The sequence below is a fragment of the Crinia signifera genome, chromosome 2 (genome assembly GCF_055691185.1).
Source record: "Crinia signifera chromosome 2, ASM5569118v1, whole genome shotgun sequence".
NCBI lineage: Eukaryota > Metazoa > Chordata > Amphibia > Anura > Myobatrachidae > Crinia > Crinia signifera.
This window is the reverse complement of record NC_139218.1, coordinates 342,934,079-342,955,247: the sequence shown is the minus strand read 5'-3', so window position 1 is coordinate 342,955,247 and position 21,169 is coordinate 342,934,079. Positions and strand designations below refer to the sequence as shown.

General features: G+C 43.1%; 1 protein-coding gene across 2 annotated transcripts in view; it reads left to right on the top strand.

The window, feature by feature from the left end:
- Positions 1-1,214: 1,214 nt before the first annotated feature.
- SOAT2 (sterol O-acyltransferase 2) overlaps positions 1,215-21,169 on the top strand; it is a 59,641-nt gene continuing 39,686 nt past the window's right edge. The window contains exons 1-2 of one of the 2 annotated variants that reach the window (XM_083169619.1): positions 1,215-1,577; positions 8,009-8,061. In XM_083169619.1, the coding sequence (XP_083025745.1) occupies positions 1,499-1,577; positions 8,009-8,061 (132 nt within the window). In that variant the 5' untranslated portion in view covers positions 1,215-1,498. The remainder of the gene's footprint in view (positions 1,578-8,008; positions 8,062-21,169) is intronic. The other variant, XM_083169620.1, reaches the window with a different exon arrangement.

Below are 21,169 nucleotides of genomic sequence, written 5' to 3'. Positions count from 1 at the left end.
AGTGGGGACCCCCAAATAAAGGGGTCCCCCCCCAGTCTTCACCCGTCCAGGGCTGAAGCCCGGGGCTGTCACTGGCGTCCGTGGCCAGTGAACGCCGACCTGATAGGGTTAAATCTGTCAATCCTAACATTGCTTTATACAGGAGAACTACAAGTACCAGCAGACCTCCCCCGCAGGCTGGGACTTGGTGAACCACAAGTCCCAGCATGCGGGACATTAATGGGCCCGCTGGGACTTGTAGTCCACCTGTAAAAAGAATGTTAAAAGAAAACACACACACAGAAAAGTAAAACTTTATTACATACACACACACACACACCTCACTTTTATACCAACATACTTACCGATCCAGCGCTATTCTCCCTTCTGCATAGACGGCTCAGCCCGCACTGACAGCGGGCTGAACTGTCTTTCTCCGGTGCCGATAACAGCCTGTGTTGCGCAGTCCCAGTGCTCCCCCACCGCGGGACAATGCCGACCCCCGGGCGGGATGCAGGAACGTCCCCGAATACCTGGACATTCCTGCGGTAAGCTGGACAGTTAGGAGCAGTGTTCCCTCTAAGCTGTGCGCGTGTGCGCGCGCGCACACAACTCGCCGAGCCCGCGCACAGACATTACAACTGAGCGCACAAAGGTTAAAATCTTGTTTTAGTGTGCAACGAGTTTAATAAGGTTGAAAATCACTGCTATAGTCTATATGTGTGGTGTGTGAAGTCTGTAAACATTCAAATTGCTTTATTAACTCAACAGAACTCGAAACCTAGGCCTGCATACGTTATGTGACGCACAAAAATGTACATTTCCTTCCACAGTTGCACAGCCAATATCTTTTTCTGCACCAAGCCTTCGTAAAATTAGAGGGAACATTGGTTAGGACATTGGTAGCCAACCCTAGCCTACGAGAGCTACCAACAGTTCACATTTTCCAGACAACCTAGCTGCTGCACAGCTGCACTCATTAATCACTGACACATTTTAAAATATACACAGATGGAGCTAATTAGCTCACTTGTGATTCTGTGAGGAGACCTGCAAAGCATGCACTGTTGGTAGCTCTCGAGGACTAGGGTTGGCTACCCCAGGGTTAGGAGGTATGCATTTAGCAATCATTAGTTATAGTCCATATAGTTGTATTATTTACACACTATTTCACAATGTTTTTATTACATAACTGAGTGAGAAAGTGGAGTCTGACAGCCGAAGCTCATATAGTGAAATCTCACTAGTAATCAGATAGGTTAAAGATTTAAAAACCAGCAAGAGCCTAAGGTACATCTTTTAATCAGGTTATTTGGATAAATTGGTCAAAGTTCCCTTTAATTCCAAAGGTTAGATTGGATACCTGAACAGTTCATAATACAGCTGTAGGCTTCAACTTAGTCCAAATCTTCACTGTTTGGGAGGAGATTTATCACAGGACAAGTAGTGAAAGGGAATACCCGGTACTCTGCCCACTATGAAAGTGTTTCTGTGTGCACCATCTCTGCAGTGACACACCATGGCACCTACCGGGGAGACAACAGAAGCCAAAGTGAAGCAGAGAAAGAAAAATATCAAGGAAGACCAAGACCAAAATGGTAATAACTATGCACGTTAGTATGTTGTGAGTGGTGACTAGTGCATGCTGGTAGAACAGGCAGTGACAATTTCTAAATGATCGCTCTGTGTGTATGCCCTGCAGAAATGGGGTTTGCTTATAAACAATAGGCAAAGCCCCGCTCAGCTCGATCGCTCAGCAAACATCATCGCAGGGTGCACCGCTAGTGCCAGGCGATGTGCTGAGTGATCACATTTAAGCCTGTCACTCAGCACAGAGGCAGCAATCGCCCCATGTGTATGAGGCACACCTGCAATTTAGGTTCTGTGACAAAAGGTGCCAACCACAAGTGTTGGTCTTGGCTACCCCAGTTTTAGTACATCTGTTCCTATCTCTCTCCACTTTGTCATTTTCTTAGTACATCTCCGCCATAGCATCTTAAGGGCATGTTCTGATTGTGTTATTTATAATTCTCTTTTTTCTTTCGTTTTTACACATGGAGGTAATTTAGTAAGCATGGGTTGAGGGTTTTCTGCTAGTGTTTGTCAATGTTGCAAATGATAGATATACTGAAGGCATATGTGGAACTACCATTGGTGCAGCAGGTGCATTGCACTGGGGCTCCTGACGACTAAGGGGCCCACTGCTGCCCAAACCCACGATGAGTTATTTTGAACTTGGCTTGGAGTGAAGGAGGGGGGGGCCTAAATTTTATTTGACACCTGGGCCCACAACCCCAAGGTGTAAAACCCCAGCAGTAGGTGGCATTAGACCGTCGGAGACCATTGTTTACTTTTTTTAGACAACAATACAATTTAGGCACAATTGGCAATTGTGTAAAAGAGTGTGGGATGTAGGTGGTTGTTTACCTGATAAAGAGAAAGAAGATGATGTAAAGTCAATACTTGACAAATGGCAGTGCAACTTCTACAATATAAAAATTCAGTATATAGGTTTTTCTTGTAAAATGCTAATACATAGGGCCTTATTCTAGTTCACTCTTTCTGACAAAATCCTTCTTAGATGGACAAAACCATGTGCACTGCAGGGGGGCAGATGTAACTTGTGCAGAGATAATTAGATTTGGGTGAGTTATTTTGTTTCTGTGCAGGGTAAATACTGGCTGCTTTATTTTTACACTGCAATATAGATCTCACTTTGAAGTAAAACCCCACCCAAATCTAACTCTATCTGCACAAGTTACATCTGCCCCCCCTGCTGTGCACATGGTTTTGTCCATCTAAGAAGGATTTTGTCAGAAAGCGTGAACTAGAATAAGGCCCATAATGAGGGTTATTCTGGTTTATTGCGAGTCCACCAAACCCCTCATGGTGTTCCCATGTACAGGCTGCAAATGGATGTTTCTGTGGGGGAACACCCATATCATTCGATGATCACCGACCATCGAATGATGTGGAACGTGCACGCATATGTAAGCTTTCTCTGAGCAAGCTTACATATGCGTGCACCCTCGGGAGGAAACGGGCAGGCAGCTGATATCTGGTGATGTCAGCTGCCCGCCCCCCGCACCCGCGTCATGGCCTCATTACCATGAGAACGCCCATGAAAAGCTGGGCATTCCCATATGGTAATGGGGCTACCTGCCGCCCCACGCCCCTCTCTGCCCACCACCCACTGTCCTGGGTGCGTGCACCCAGTGATCTCATTATTTGCAGTGGGTGCACACACCCAGCGCATGCACATGGGCAGAAATACGCATGCGCACAGCTCGATCGGTCAGGCTGCGAATGTATTCCGTATTCTGGTTGCGAAGCAACCAGAATATCCCCCAATATACTGTATATTCACTACAGAAAATAAAGTAATCTTAACTAAATTGTCTAAACCAGAATGAACAAATATTTTCTTAAGATATAAAATAACATTGAAAAAGATATCTCATTGTCTATTACTGGATTTAAGCACAAACATTCTAAGATGGGCCTGAATCCAAGGTCAGCTCATCCATCACTGAAGCAACACAACTCCCAGCTGTACTGAGCCTTAGCATGAGAGCAATATCCCTTTTTAGAGATTAAAGGGTTATTTATTAAGTGGTGTTATTTGAAAGCCGCTGATTATCTATAAATTGCCCACAGAATTTAAAACAGCAATATTGTGTATTGCATGTAATAGCATTGCTGTTTTTGAATTTGGTGGGCAAAAGAAACAAAACAAACAATAAAAAACGTCTTGGTTCACCATTAATGTTATGGTCTGCCATTTTCTCTGGCGGTGGTTTAATAACTGAACACTTTCATTTTAGGTGACTATACTCTGTGGCATCACAAGGGGGCTGTGGGCCAAACCAGGTGTCTCCTGCTGAGGGGCGACAACAAAATGCTTGCTCCTGCTTAGTGACACTGAGCTGCACTGTGACATTACATGTAGCAACTGGCTCCTATTACTGTGCAGGAGCCAGCATTGCAGCCATAGCAGTCTCCAGGGGACTCCACATCTCCCAAATCCTAAGAGTGATATAAATGGGGTTATACCTCCCAACTGTTCTGATTTTCGCGTGACAGTCCCATGGGTACTGTCCCCCCCAGGGCTGGCAGTGTCCGTCGGTGGGGGATGCCGACAATTGGGAGTTCCTCCTGCCTGCGGCATGTCTGTGGGCTATAGATGTTGTGTGTCCACAAGCTCTATTCAATGAAACAGAGGAGTTGTGGCTCTATTCAATGAAACAGAGGAGCTGTGGCCATGGCCAGTGATTCAAGCCACCTACTTTGGTGGCAACTCTCTTTATTAATATAAGATCGTGAATCTGTACGTTTAACAAAATTTCTTGTTTTGATGGTATTATTCTCTACATAAATGACCAAATCAAGAAAATTCATACTGGTTTGACTTATATTAAAGGTTAGTATGATACCCCTATTATTCAAATTCAGATAGGAACAAAAATAATTCAGGGCCTCTCTTTCACCCAGACAAATATAATATCATCAATATAACACCGCCAAGTCACCAGGTCCATTGATTGATGTCCTCAGACTCCCATGCTCCATAAAAATGTTGGTGTAGCTTGGGACAAAAGTTGCAAAATGGAAATTATTTTTAAATTTAGTACTTTTAATACTTGAACAAAATATTTTGAAGTCTAATGGTTTTTATGAACATGTTCTTATCCTTATTTTTACTCATTACTGTGTTTATTTTATTGTAATTTGAAATTGCGATTTTAATATTTGTTTTATTTATTGAGGAAAATCTACATCAAAATGGTTGCCAAATAGAGGCCATATTGCCATAACCAACTTTAGGAAAGTAATTTTAAACATGGCCACCATATAAAACAGGACGTTTAGAGCACACAAAAAAAAGAAAATGAAAGAGGCGCTAGTCTCTAATAAACACTGCGTAAATGTCCCCCAAAAAAACACATTTGCTTATATGTGGGCTGCATCTCCAAGGTACCAAGGTGCTGTTTCCTCATAATAAGGCAATACATTTTATATGCCAAGACTGTATCTAGATAGTATCACTCTGCCTTGGAAAACAGTCAGTCAAGCAATTGATACATTTTGGAATTGATTAGTTTGTAACTCCTTTTGTAAACATGATGTAGCAAGTGATCCAAAGTCATTGTAGACGGTACAGTTATTTGTAGTACGTGTAATATGGGCAGAGAGAGTATGTACACATACCTCCCAACATGACCCTCTCCAGGAGGGACAGAACGCTCTATTGCTGGACTTTCCTCTTAATTAATGATTGCCATCACCTGTTTTAAAACAGGTTAATTGTGAAGAAAGGTGTCTCAACACAGGTGATGGTAATCATAAATTAAGAGAGAAGTCCAGAAACAGCATTGTGCCCCTCCTGGAGAGGGTCATGTTGGTAGGTATGCGTATAGTTACCACCGTGTCAGCCTGGGACCTAGGTCCCGGCATGATGTTCCTGCCCACTGTTTGTTTGGGAGGTGCAGCATGGAATGCTGTATTCGCCCACTCTCACAATGGACCATGGATCACTTGTCTCTGAGATATGAGGTGGCGGCAGTTAGTGGGATCTGTATGTGACCATGTATGCACAGCAGTTGGCTCCATTACCCCACAGTAGCCACAAACTCGCTTGAGTCCCCGGTCTCCCTATCAGTGGGAGCCGCTGGATGCAGTGCATGAAGCCGGGTTTACAGACAGCTTGCGGCCGGAGCCGCTGATGCAATACACCAAGCCAGGTTTGTAGACAGCTTGTGCCCGCGCTTGGTTTGAATGGGGCTGTGGAAAGAATCCACGCTGCACACAGCCTCTGCTCAGAGGGTGATTGGTGGTGTGGGCTAACGCGTTTTGCATCCCACCATAGTCTATGGCTGCTTCATCAAGAGTAGTAACCCAGCTCCACAGAGTCTCTTTTATTCTGGATTCACTTAGGTCAATTAATGTTAATTGCTTAACTCTTTAAATCCTGCCGATCCCGGGCTTGGCCACCCTAGTTTGTGCACACATGGCCTGCTTCTTGTGTAGCAGGACACAGAACATTCCTTTTCATTTCAAGGCTTCTGACACTATGGCAGGGAGCATAGTGTCAGAAGCCTTGCTGCCAGCTGTTTCTATGTGGCAAGCCTCCCAATGTACATAGAGCAGATTTTGGTCTTGACAAACTCTTTGTCAGGGAGCCAGTTGCGACAAAAGGCATACAAAGTCACAGCTCGTGGTCTGTCTGTATTTTCTTGTACATCCGGAGTGGCTGCTGACACACTTTATTCAGAAGGGAAATTTGCCAAAAAAAAAGTAAAAATAAACTAGTTTTTTTTTTTTTTTACCCCAGTCTAATCCAGAATTGACTGGCTAACCTTCCATGATTAGAAATTTATATAACTAAGAAGCACATTTAATACTGAGTGATTTGCTTGTTAAATGGTTCTTAACCAATCAGCTCTTGTTATTATTTAAACACAGCCTGTATCCTGACAGTTGGAAGCTGATTGGTTAGAGCACCACTTAATATTAGCAACGAGTGATAACAAGTATAGCACTCGGTATTAAATGAAGGACCTCCACCAGCCTGTAGGCCACAGCCTAGACCAGTGTCACGTTAGCCCCTGTAATGCTGTGTCAGCAGTATTAATGTCCTATCTAGTAAAAGCTTTGATGAAGTTCTATTTTGTACTGGGACTTCCATGTCACATACCTCCCAACACGACCCTCTCCAGGAGGGACAGAATGCTCTATTCCTGGACTTCACCTTCATTTTTTGATTAATATCACCTGTGTTGAAGCATCTTTCTTATCCATTAACCTGTTTAAAACCGGTGATGGAAATCATATATTCAGGGTTGCCGACCCTCCCGCATGTAGCGGGAGTATCCCGCTTTTTTATTCTTTCTCCCGGTCTCCCGGGAATGTATTGGATCCTCCCAGATTTTAGCCTGCCTGGCAAAAAAATCAGTGACTGCGCATGCTCAAGTCACAAAGCGCATCGCCAACGGTAACATCTTAAGTGCGGCTGTCCTATTAAATGACGGCCGGGGACCGGATGTGGTCACCATCATAGCGGCAGCAGCAGCAGCACAGCATGGGGCAGCCGCGGGATCAGCACAAGCGACAAGCGAGCAGCAGAGGAGGCAACAGGACTCAGGAGCAGTAGAGGGCAGGCCGGCAGCGCCGCAGATGAGATAGTAATCTAGCGGCTGGCTGCTTCGGCACTTCCCTCCTGCTTCTCTCCCTCTGCTCCCGCTGTTTAATAGGGCTCAGGCTGTATCTCAAACCCCCGCCCCCCTCACTACAAACCCCACGCTGCCGCTGCTTCATAAAAATTGTTCCCCTCCCCACTACCTTATAACATTTTTATGAAGCAGTAATGAGGGTGCAGGAGGAGAGGAACAATTCTTTTTATAAAGCAGCAGCGTGGAGGGAGGGAAGAAACAAGAAGGATTCCAAGTTTGAAAAATGTACGTAGTGCTAAACTTTCTAAAGTACCATCTGAAATGTACTTTGGATAGCTCCGCCCATGGCCCTGCCTCATTTACATGCCGTAAATGGGGTGGGGCCATGGGTGGAGCTATCCAAATTACAATTGAGTGCTCCCACGCCCTCACTCTCTCGCAAAGCCCAGCTAAGAAGTCGGCAAGTATGCATATATTAAACGGGAAGTCCAGGAACAGAGCATTCTGTCCCTCCTGGAGAGGGTCATGTTGGGAGGTATGATGTCATAATGCTGGTACAGTACACAGGAAAAGCAATGGTGCAGCAAGGGAGAGGGCACACACATGGATGCATTTTATACTGGTCACCTGCTTCAGTACTGCAGCTAATTGGCTAAAATCTGACTAGTAATTGTACATTATTTTACATGAAGGAGGTGATTTTTATTCTGCACTAAGGAGGTGATTATTCTAAATATCTGGTTATGGTGGAGAGTTTAAATTGGAAAAGTAAATAGAAATATCTGATATTTGCAACAAGTAACCAATACCAGCAAATGTGCTAAATATCCTCGCCAATGTCCATTCTGTTTTGGCTGTAGATGGTGTATCGGATTCCATAAAAGACCAAATTGAATGGAAGAAGCATATAGAGGTAACAAGTGTTATGGAATTCCCCACCCATAGTTTGGAGTATGTTGTTAAATACAGTTAATAAAGGCAGTCCAATCTACAAAAGCAATTTATTCACAAGAATAAAGTATAACTACACCAATGACATATACATGCTTATGGACAGCACTGCCCCAAGCTTCTGTACAGAATGCTCTTACCTTCAGATCCAGAAATGTAAATGTTCTGACATCTACTTTAAACAAATTACACACTAAGCGGGAAATTTACTAAAGGAAATTTGAAAAAAAAAATAGGTGTATTTGTATCCAGAAATAAACTTATTTTTGACGTTTACTATCCCGAAAATACGGCAATTCGTATTCGTATTGATGTGCTATCAATACGAATTGCCGTATTTTCGGGATAGTAAGGGGGACATTTACGAAAATGGATTCGTAGAAAAAAGGTGTATTCGTAGGGAGAAATACACCTTTTTTTTACGAATTTGTATTTTCGGGATTTACTATCCCAAAAATACAACAATTCGTAGTCCTAAAGATGGGACATTCGTATTTGTAGTTACAAATACGAATGTCCTACACCATCGATAGGATACGACAGAAATCACCATTCAAAAGAATGGTGGTTCCTGATGTACTAAGCAGCCGTACTGACAATACGGCTGCTAAGTGGTGTGAAACACCCACGCAAATACGACAGGAAAATAGAACACCATTTTCCTGTTCTATTTGCGTTTTAGCCTGCACGGATCAGTCAGATCCGTGCAGGCTGCAGTGTAAAAAAAATAGAAAAATAAATAAATTTAAAAAAAAAAACGGCGTGGGGTCTCCCCCACAGCTGTAACCAGCACCAGGCTGAAGGAGCCGGGGCCGGTAATTAAAAATCAGGGAACCCGACAAATAGGGGTTCCCCGATTTATAACAACCAGCCCCAGGCTCCAGGTCCGGGGCTGGTTCCCAAAATACGGGGGACAAAATGACTAGGGGTCCCCCGTATTTTAAGAACCAGCCCCAGGCAAAACCAGCCAGCAGGGTAATGTCACAGCTGTCGGCGGCGGCCAATAGCGGCATTCGGGGGCGTAGCCGCACGATGTAAACAAACACCGTGCGGCTCCCTCAGAGTCCGGTCTGGTTTCGCGTGTCGGTTTGTTTTTTTGCCAAGACACTTACCTGGACTACGTCGCGCTGGGACAGGCGAGTATGGTTTCCTTCCACAGCTCCCACATGGATTTTGTCGGATCCGGACGCCATCGCCGACAGTGACGTCGACATGGAGGCAGAAGACGACACAGGACCAGGACATCAGAGCTACCTACGGAAAGAAGATAGGTAAGTATTAGTATGTGTGGGCTTTGTATGTATTAAAGTTTTATTTTAAATGTGTGTCAGTGTGTTTTGTGCACTATTTTTTTAACTGTGGAACTACAAGTGCCAGCGGGCCCTTTAATGCCCAGCAGGCTGGGACTTGTGGTTCTCCAAGTCCCAGCTTGCTGGCACTTGTAGTGCCACAGTAAAAAACAATAGTTTAATCTATTTTTTTACACCATTTATCAGCTCGATGCCCACCGCCCAGGGGCATCGAGGACAGCACCAGGCTTCAGCCTGGTCAGGTAAGTCCTGGAGGGGGGGGACCCCTTCATTGGGGGGGTCCCCACTCCCCCAGGGCCCCTGGCCAGGCTGACTGGTCGGTAGGGTTAATGTTTTAGCCGCGGGACCTTATATTATAAGTGTCCCCCGGCTGTGACATTACCCTGCTGGTTGGTTTTGCCTGGGGCTGGTTCTTAAAATACGGGGGACCCCTAGTCATTTTGTCCCCCGTATTTTGGGAACCAGCCCCGGACCTGGAGCCTGGGGCTGGTTGTTAAAAATCGGGGAACCCCTAATTGTCGGGTTCCCTGATTTTTAATTACCGGCCCCGGCTCCTTCAGCCTGGTGCTGGTTACAGCTGTGGGGGGGACCCCACGCCGATTTTTTTTTTTTTTAATTTATTTATTTTTCTATTTTTTTTTACACACTGCAGCCTGCACGGATCTGACTGATCCGTGCAGACTGCTAGAAATAATTTGTATTAGCGGCCGTATATACGGCCGCTAATACGGATGGTTACACCATCGGAGGGTTACAAAGCAGTCGTATATGACTGCTTTGTAATTTCCCCTCCGGAACACGACTTTGCATACGACTTAAACAGTCGTATGCAACCGTAGGGGAAATACCAATACGAAAAACTAGGTTTTTCATATTGGTAAATTTCCCCCTAAATGTCAAAAATAAGTTTATTTCTGGATACAAATACACCTATTTTTTTTACAAATTTCCTTTAGTAAATTTCCCCCTAAAGGTCAACAATCATTGGGTGAAGGGTCAGGACATCATAAGAACTCGACATCCCATTGGTCTCATCCTCTGGTCTTTGTCACCTGAAGTCATAGTTACCTCCCCTCCTGCATTCTGCAGGAGACTCCCTGAAATAACAGCAATCTCCCTCTCTCCCTCATTAGTCTAACAATCTCCCTCATTTCACCTAGCCCACATTACACTGTTAAATTTTTGGGGAAAAAAGGAATGAGAGACAGATACATTTACATTGACTCATGTAGAGTTTTATTTTAGGGATCATATATCTCTCTTAGCCCAATAATAGTTATTGAGATTGAGATATTATTATATAAAATATATTTATTATATCTTGTATTGATATAACACATATATTTAACATCTGCAATTATATTCTAATATACCTTACAATACAATATGCAGAGTACTTGTCATAATTTGATTCCCCAAATATGAGAGTTCGAGACTTGTAATTTTAGCTCCAATTGGAGGATTTTATTTATAGGCAAAACAAACCATTACAGAATAGATTAACACAGTGATTGTTGTATATGCTATTATATATATATTTATATATACGCCTCCTTGCTTATATTACCTAAAACAACATTAAACAATTGACAGACTTAAGACTGCTATAAAACTAACATAAATTGTAGACTTCAGTATTCCATAACTTTATCAACAACTGAACATTTATATCTACCATGATTACTCACTCACTCCAGCCCATCGCTTCTAGGTTCCGTTCCTCTCTCCTGCTCGTGGCTCACATCTCTCCTCCTGACTCACTGAATAGGTTTCTTGCTGACTGTCCGTGTGTGTCTGTGTGCGAATGTGAGAGAATGTCTACTCTATCTCTCTCCTTATATCACAAATACATGAATTGAAGTTCCCTGTTCTCATGACGTTATTGAATTTATGGATGCTAATGGTGACAGGGTCTCCTGCTTGTCTGGACGCTAGTGGTAATCTCCTTTGCGAGATCTCCTGTTCTGGTCTCTCCCTGTGCATCAATCTATTTTACACTCCTGTTGTCAAAATACAATAGTGTCTTGTTTGTCCTGCAAAGTAACTTGGATGATGTACTAGCAGCTACATTCTCCATAAAGGAAACCAGATGGCTGGTGTCTGGCCTATAGTGTATACATTGCTTACTCCTTACAGCACAGACTACCTAAATACAAATATTGCTACATTCTGTAAACATTTAAATGATATAGCTACATTACTTTATAGTATCAAAATAATATTCAATTTCTATGCAAACAAAATTATATATGGTAACAGTCCCCCGCTTGTGACCATGAGAAATTATTTTGATTGGTCATACAGTAAATTACCATAATTGCTTCATATATATTTTCAAACATTCTTTTCCCAACTCTCCTAACCATACATTAACCATTAGTGTGAAATATCCTAACTTAATTAACCTGATTTACCCTATAATAACTAAATTTGACCAGGGACAGAGGTTATTTATATTCAGTATTCATGAGGAAAATATTTTCATTGCTACAGACAGTTATATGCCACGCCACAGCTTGCCTTGTAGATGTTGTTTGGTCGATGTGTGATGACACTTTCCTTGTACTGTTGCTCACAGTGATTTCCTGGCTGAGGGCTGTCACCTGTGTGGGTTGCAGTTCTTGGAGACACTTTACATTTGCAGTATGGTGGACGTAGAAGTAGAATTCTTCTTCGAGGCTGTTGACTTGCTTGCAATGTTGCTTTACATGTATAAAGGCTGTTGACTTGCTTGAAATGTTGCTTTACTTGTGTGGCCCTTGGAGTGCTGTGGTCTTGATAAATTTCTTCACCACAGTTTTGCAAAACACAGTGCCTTTGATAAGCCTCATTAATGCAGTCCTTAGCGAGTTTGCTTTGTATGTCCTTTACGATCCTTTACGATTATCGCTGTGATCGTGACAAGTGTCCTTGTGCGTCCTTTAAGATTATCGCTGTGATCGTGACAAGTGTCCTTGTGCGTCCTTTAAGATTATCGCGCTGCAATCATGATAAGTGTCCATGTCTCTCTTTAACCCCAACCTCGTTGTGTTGAACAAAACAGTTTGTGATGTTGAATACAGCAGTTGAAACTTTAACCAAGTATTTTTGCTTTACTTGTTGATAAGAACATTTATCTTCAGGCATTGGCAGGTAAATGTCTGGGGTAGATTCTAAAGGATCCACTCCGTTTATACTAAATTTCCTCACTGAATAATAATTTACCATTCAGTCTCTGATCTCTTACCTACTTTCCTATATGCTATGTTATCTTAAACTAAAATAACCATACACCAGCTAAATCCAATAACTAACAATAATATTTTGATTTGACGTATCTATGACAACATCCTATCAATACATATTTTGATTTAACGTATCTATGAAAACATCCTATCAATACAACAAATGACAATGATTTTGCTTCAAACAAATATTAGATATCTGTTAAGAATGGGCTTGACTATATCGAATTCCATCCAGTGTTGTGTGATATGCAGCCATGTGCATATACAATAACTACAATATTCCATCTATGCTATTGTTCATTCTCTTAGACTTGGTTAAGTCTGTATTAAGAGAATGATCCATCTCAACAACTAACAAAACGTTTCTCTTTTACAATTTGATGTAAGGCATACCATTCTTTGTCTGATATTTAAATTAGTTTGAAGCTTTTTAAGAAGGAAGCGTATATATAATCAGCATATACTCATATGAAGAAAAAATAAAATATTTACAAGGTATATACAATAACATAAGAATGAAGATCATATGTGTGAATTGATCGGCAATTAAAAATGTATGTACAAAAGGATTCTGCATACTTGGTGGTGAGAATAATGCACACTGTAAATGGAATGTCCATGTGTCACAGTGTCCTGACAAACAAACAAACAATGATTGCTGTAGTGAGGGGTTAATGAACTTCTCCTGAAGAAGAGAAAAGGGGATTTTGTCCATGTGTCCAGAAAACAAATAGTAGTTGCTGTATTTAAACCTTTTCCTTCTCTGAAGGACTGAAGAAAGAAAAATAAACTAAAAAAAAGTCCTTTGATTTTTGTCCATGTGACAGTTTTTGGATTCTCTTTAGATGACAAACACAAGCTGTGCAAGGTACTGGCTCTTTGCATAATTGCAGCAATAAAAGGTTTAGTAGAGGTTGTTATTGCGACTTGGGGCTTTCTTTAAAACTTTGCGTCCATCAGTAATAAGGCTGCTGTGCAGGACTAAAATTGAAACAAAAAGAAATACAATTACTATGCTATTTACATACTGGTGTGACATTGCATTGTGCTATCTGCTGGTCCAACATTGCTGGCCATGTTTTCTGGTCTGTGCCATTTCTCTCCTCTATGTAATAGTATATGTCACTGACAACATAAACTTTGCTGCAGGTATGATGCAGGTTACATTTAATCTGGATCTTGTATCCATTTAAACATGTGGCAGTTCCTTACACCACCCAATAACTAGATTTAATCTATAAAGTAAATGAACAATACTCCCTGTTGTCATTGCCAGGATGCATCTTTTCTCGATTTGCTTTTGGTGGTCCTGCGAGTTTCTTCAGTCTGGAAACTTGGAGCTTCTAAAAAATATACTTGTGTGGCGAAAAACTCGTTAGTCTGTGCCATATATGCTTGGTAGGATTTTGGGCTTCATTTTTGACCAAACCTAAAATAAAATGGTTAGGACTCCAGGACATATAAACATTCTCATCCTGGTGATGCTTTTTAGCATTCCTGTACTTCTGTGTGGTGTTCACAGATTGACACTCTGCATGTGGTCTCTCTAAGAGACTGTGGACATTTGCTCTACCACTAGATGTCTCTAACTGCTGTGTGGGGGTTACAGAGATGGTGGAACCTTTTGTGTGATCATGCATGCTCAAATTCATGCCATTGCTCAGCTCAGACATATTTGTGGCTGAATACATTTGCTCATTTAATTCTGTGACAACTTTACCTACAATTGGAGTGTGTGTATACAAGGTTATTGTCTGTTCCCCTTTCCCTGAGGACAACACAAGTTTCTTTGTCACTATGGGGGCTGTGAGAGTGGATTCTGCAGAATCTCTCTCCTCAATGTACTGATCTCCCCCCTTAATCCAAACAGTGCAGGGGATATCTTTCATTGCTCCTGCCTTATTTGCAGTAATGTGCGCTTTGAGGATAGGTATATCGTGCACAGTATTACGTTCTCTCTCTATTACAGAGCCCTGATTAGCATCTGTGACCATTTCAGACTTTGTAGTCTGTTTGTGAATGAGCCCCTCTGTGGTCTCATCCCTGCTCCTAACACCTTTGCTGGGTGCTTCTGTGATCCCTTCATGAGAGATCTGGGCAGTTTGTTCACAATCTGCCAGAAAATTTACTTTTGTCTCAGAATTCTTCTGAGTACACTTCTTAACCTTTAGGGATTTTAAGAAGGAATGCACCTTTTCATTCATTTTCAGGCATGCCCTCTTGAGACGTGAACCTGATTTCTCTATACATTCCTGCTTAACTTCTAAAGTCGCTGCTCTGTGCATTTTCCTAAATGCTACAACAACTCTTTTCATTTTCAACATTGCACTTATTTTACAATGCTGTATTTATACTTTTGTACACAAGATATCCTCCCAATGAGAGTGTCCGGATTCTCAAAGTTAACTCTAATATCTGGTACTAATTATCATTTATTTGGAAATGCTTATTTCCACTGTTTATTTATTCTAGGCCTTTACAATTATCAAGTGCCTATTTAGTAACATACCCCACTGTGATCTTGCAATGTGTCAGCAGGCTAAACAGCCCTTGTGCTGAGCCTAGTAAATGTAGTATTAGTTAAAAATGTTTCTGAATAATGCCATATTATCAATATCTAAGCGTGCACTCCCAGATAATGGTAACAATGGAATATCAGTTCTGTTTCACCAATACGTTATTCTAGGTCTACAAACAATGCAAGATAAAAATACACAATAGTATTACGTTTTCCTAGATACATCCTCACTGTGATTCTGTAGGTTAGGTAGCCAGCTTCACGCATCTGCTACTCCTTATAAATATTATAATCATACAATCAGATACCAAAATTCACAAGTCCTGCTGCGGTCGCCATTGTAGAGTTTTATTTTAGGGATCATATATCTCTCTTAGCCCAATAATAGTTATTGAGATTGAGATATTATTATATAAAATATATTTATTATATCTTGTATTGATATAACACATATATTTAACATCTGCAATTATATTCTAATATACCTTACAATACAATATGCAGAGTACTTGTCATAATTTGATTCCCCAAATATGAGAGTTCGAGACTTGTAATTTTAGCTCCAATTGGAGGATTTTATTTATAGGCAAAACAAACCATTACAGAATAGATTAACACAGTGATTGTTGTATATGCTATTATATATATATTTATATATACGCCTCCTTGCTTATATTACCTAAAACAACATTAAACAATTGACAGACTTAAGACTGCTATAAAACTAACATAAATTGTAGACTTCAGTATTCCATAACTTTATCAACAACTGAACATTTATATCTACCATGATTACTCACTCACTCCAGCCCATCGCTTCTAGGTTCCGTTCCTCTCTCCTGCTCGTGGCTCACATCTCTCCTCCTGACTCACTGAATAGGTTTCTTGCTGACTGTCCGTGTGTGTCTGTGTGCGAATGTGAGAGAAGGTCTACTCTATCTCTCTCCTTATATCACAAATACATGAATTGAAGTTCCCTGTTCTCATGACGTTATTGAATTTATGGATGCTAATGGTGACAGGGTCTCCTGCTTGTCTGGACGCTAGTGGTAATCTCCTTTGCGAGATCTCCTGTTCTGGTCTCTCCCTGTGCATCAATCTATTTTACACTCCTGTTGTCAAAATACAATAGTGTCTTGTTTGTCCTGCAAAGTAACTTGGATGATGTACTAGCAGCTACATTCTCCATAAAGGAAACCAGATGGCTGGTGTCTGGCCTATAGTGTATACATTGCTTACTCCTTACAGCACAGACTACCTAAATACAAATATTGCTACATTCTGTAAACATTTAAATGATATAGCTACATTACTTTATAGTATCAAAATAATATTCAATTTCTATGCAAACAAAATTATATATGGTAACACTCATCAGCACCGTTTTCCCGAACTTTAGCAAGTACAGTAAAGTAGCTCTTACTAACTGCTCTGGGGATCATCTACATTTGGATATAAGTAATTTTACAAGATTCCTCTCAGATGTAGCAGTACACACCCACGAAAATAGAAGAAAATAGATAGTATCTGATTGGTTGCCCATAGCAACATCACATGTGAAACAAAACTTCCATCTTAATAAATTTCCCACAATATGGGCCAGATGCACTAAGCTTCAAAAGTGATAAAATGGAGAGTGATAAACAGCCAGCCAATCAGCTCCTACCTGCCATGTCACAGACTGTGTTTGAAAAATGTCAGTCAGGAGCTGATTTGCTGGTTGTTTATCACTCTCCATTTTATCACTTTTGATGCTTAGTACATCTGGCCCTCTGTGTTTCAGTTAATGGTGTGTACACACTGTGAGATTCAACTTATCTTTGCTATCTCTGTACTATTTGCATGCAATTCATACAATCTGCATTAGATTTGCACTATATAGTCATTGCTGCCCTGTCTATCTGGGTTTCGATTTGTGCTGTCACGGGAGCGCGCATCGGGATCGCAAGGTAAAAAACCTGTGCGATCTGCATTCGATCTTCATGCGTTTTTGAATATATAGCCATTGTCAAATCTCACCGTGTGTACACAGCATAAGTTTAGACATTACCAATGTTAATACAACTTGCAACATTTATGAGATTGCAATCTAGTCCAATCTCCATCACACACAATCAAATCTCATACAAAAAAATTGGGTACAGTCAAATGGCATACAATCAAATCAGCCAAACACGATTGTTTTCAGCAGAATTGTGTGATGAATGACCTATGCGTTTAAGAAATGCCTTCATCCAATTTATCTGAAATTACAGCTGGGTGCACACTGGGCGATACATGGTCAACTATATGGATGATATCTATATCGTCAACTATATGGAGTATGTATTGACTAGTGTGTACAGTCAATATAGGTAATGATGCGCGTGGCCTTGGGTCGTTAATGCCCCCCCCCGTTGTCTGTACATGCAGCTCAATCTGACATTATTGTCAGCGACTGTATGTACGGAGCAGGGGGAGGGTGACATCTCTGACCGTTAACGTGAATGATATCAGCCAGTGTGTATGGTCAATATCGTTCTCCCGCGGCACCTCTGATAAAGTTTACTATATTGGATAGGAGGAGGGAAGAGGGAGAGTTATTTGTCCATGCTCTCTACCTGCTGCCTCATGTCCTGACTATCCCTGCCATGCTCACTTCTTGCCTGCACCTGTCTGTCTCCCCCTCCTTGACCTGTCTGACCTGCACCTGTCTGTCTCCCCCTCCTTCTAGATTGTAAGCTCCTTAGAGCAGGGCCTTCCTCCCTCCTGTTCTCACAGCACCCTTCTTGCATTGCAATTACAGCTCTCTTAAGGTGGCCATACATCAGAAAGATATTCTACCCAATCATACAACCTCAATTGATTGTAAGATGGATTGTATGCAGATTGTGTGCACATCGTGTGCACACAATCAAACAATCACACAATCTCCCGGCCCTGAGAGATTGGAGGATTGGTCTTCTGATCTGACGTGCTGCACGTAAAGGCCCCCATACATTAGTCCAACTTGTCCTAGGGACAAGTCGGACTTGATTACCCCTGCAGTTACCTGGGAGGGGAACGCATGATTAGGCAATTGATGTGCCAAGTTATGCATATGATAAATCGCATGAGATTTATCATATGCAACTCCCGGGGAGCTGCGGGGGGAGAGCCGGATGGGGGACGCTGGGGAGCTGCAGGGAAGTGCCGGGCAGGGTGAGCTGAAAAATAGTCAGCAGGTGGGGGACGCCGGTAAGCCGGGCATGGGGAGAGGCTGGGAGTGGACACATAGGCTGCGGGCAGGGGGACGCCGGTGAACCGGCGAGGGGAACAGGTCTCGTGCTGTTGTGCTGGGCAGGAGGACCAGGCAGCCGCAGCTTCAAGGAAGAAAAACTCAATACAAAAAAATGGGCAGCCAGTGATTGTCTGAGAGCTCTCTCAGCCAATTGCTGATTGGCTGAGAGAGCTCTCAGCCAATCACTGGCTGCCCATTCAATTGTATTGGGGTTTTTCTTCCTTGAAGCTGCGGCTGCCTGCCTGGTCCTCCTGCCCAGCACGTGAACTGTTTCCCTCGCCGGTTCACTGGTGCCCCCGCCCGCATCCTATGCTCCAGCCCCCTATTGAAATGAAGCTTCAATCATACAATCATGCAGCAGATGGATTGTATGACTGATCGTACGATCTCTTGTGAGTAGATTGTGTGTCCAAAAAACAACAAAGAATTCCGGGGAGTTGAAGGGAAATTGTACACAATCCTGATTGTGACCGGTCTTAAGACCGATCTTTCTGATGTATGGCCACCTTTACTCAGCTACATAGGTGCCGATTTTTGTTTTTGCTGGTGGGTGCTCAAGCCAAAACTATAGGGGAGTGGCTTCACAGAGAGGGGCGTGGCCGCAAATTAATACCAATTAATATTACGCAGCACAGTTGTCTCCAATATTCAAATAAACAGTATAGGCTACATCGGGCCTATAGACAAACTAAACAAGTTACATGCACCAAGAAAGCATGCAAGTGCGTCTGCAGCGCATAGTACATATGTGCTGGCATTGTGTTGACTGGGCAGCGATGTATATTAATACATCCCGCCCTATATCTGCATACTAAATTCAAAGTAGGTGTGGAAAACACTGTACCATATAATTTTGTATGCAGATACAGCCCTAGTCACATGCTGAATATAGACATGCCAGTGTGCCACATATTTTATTACAAGCTGCATTAGTTATTAATCCTCCTGACTATCCTGGTATTATGAAGCCAAACTTTCCACCATGGCTTCCATCCTGGATGGGACTGGGGACTACCGGCTGGAGCTGTCCATCCCCCTGCACCATGCCATGAGTATGCCCTGTGACTCCTCAGCCACTGGAATGGGCACGAGCAGCACATACACCACCTTAACTCTACTCCAGCCCTTGCCACCCATCTCCACGGTTTCTGACAAATTCCATCATCCTCACCACCGCCACCAGCGGTTGACTGGCAATGTCAGTGGCAGCTTCACCCTCATGAGGGATGACAGGGGCATCCAAGCCATGAACAACATGTACAGTACCTACAAGGACATGACTGGACATGGCCCAAAGCTTGTCACCCTTCACCGGCAACCCCCTGGGCAATGGTTTGGGCTCCATCTACAACACCCAGCAGAGCCTCCACAACTATGTACCACCTGGACACGATAAGATGCTCAGCCCAATCTTTGATGCCCACACTGCCATGCCTGCCAGAAGCGAGCAGCACCTCTCCAGGGGTCTTGGCAGGCCACCTGCTTCCATCATAGAACAAAAATATCAGTACTTGTTTCCTAGCACGGCCACACCGATTTCCATCGGGGTGGTCGTGTTGGAAAAATCGCGTCGGTCGCATCGCATGCGATTTGGTCGCATGCGATGCGACCGACCCGATTTTTTAATTGAATCAAATGGGAATAGGGTCCCTGGGACCCGATTTTACATTGGATTCAATGTAAAATATTCCCTAGACCCCCAATTTTACACCGTAAACCCCACCCCACGATTGACGCCAACCTGAAGCGTGGCGAGCGCAGCGAGTGCAGCGAGCCCGCGAGGGGCGGCGGTGCGCGTCCTCCGACCTTTTCATTCCCCTACTATCCACGTCAGCGTGGAGTTGAGAATATAAAGTGTGGCGAGCGCAGCGAGCCACCGAGCCCGAAGCGTGGCGAGCGTAGCGTGGCGAGCGTAGCGTGGCGAGGGGACGCGTATAACTTCACAGGTATACGCCGCCCCTTGCGCTCGCCACGCTTCGGGTTCACGTCAATTGTGGGTTCACGTCAATTGTGGGGGGACATATATAATGTGAAATGGGTCATATTGGCCCATTTCACATTTTTTACTATGTGAGATGGACTTAATCAAGTTCATCTCATCTTGTGCCATTATAATGGCACAAGACCAACACGATGCTCCCGATTTCAATGTTAAAAAATATTTTAACATTGAAGCCTATGGCAAAATCGCGGGCATCGCGTCGGTCGCGTCGGGGCCAATGTTAATGGTCGCGACCGACGCGATGCCCCCAATTTTCCCTTTGCCGGCAAAGTGGACCTGATTTCAAAGGAAATCGGGTCCATCGCGGGCATCGTGTACCTTAACTTAAAGGTACACGATGCCCGAGATTGAAGTACCAAAATACCTTTCAGTCAGGCCCAAAAATATCTTTATCAACAGTTATCTGTGCATCATTTCTCATGAGAAATGATGCACAGATAACTGTTGATATTGATAAAGATATTTTTGGGCCTGAGCAGATATTTAACACCTGAGTCAAGCCGCGGCCTGAAAGTCTCAGACAGAGACTGTCACAGAGTCACTAACAGATACTCACTAATTAGATGCTGGGCGGCTGGGCCTGGGCGGTCCCGCAGTGCCTGTGCCAGTAGTCTGTCATCTGTCTCCGTTTGTTGGGGACTGGGAGTCGGACTGGAACTGGGACCGGGTAAGCTGCCTCCCCTCGCTCCGACACGGTCCAGGCCTCTTTGCGCAGGCTCGCCGCAGGTGGCGTGGCAGGCGCGCTGTGTGAGTA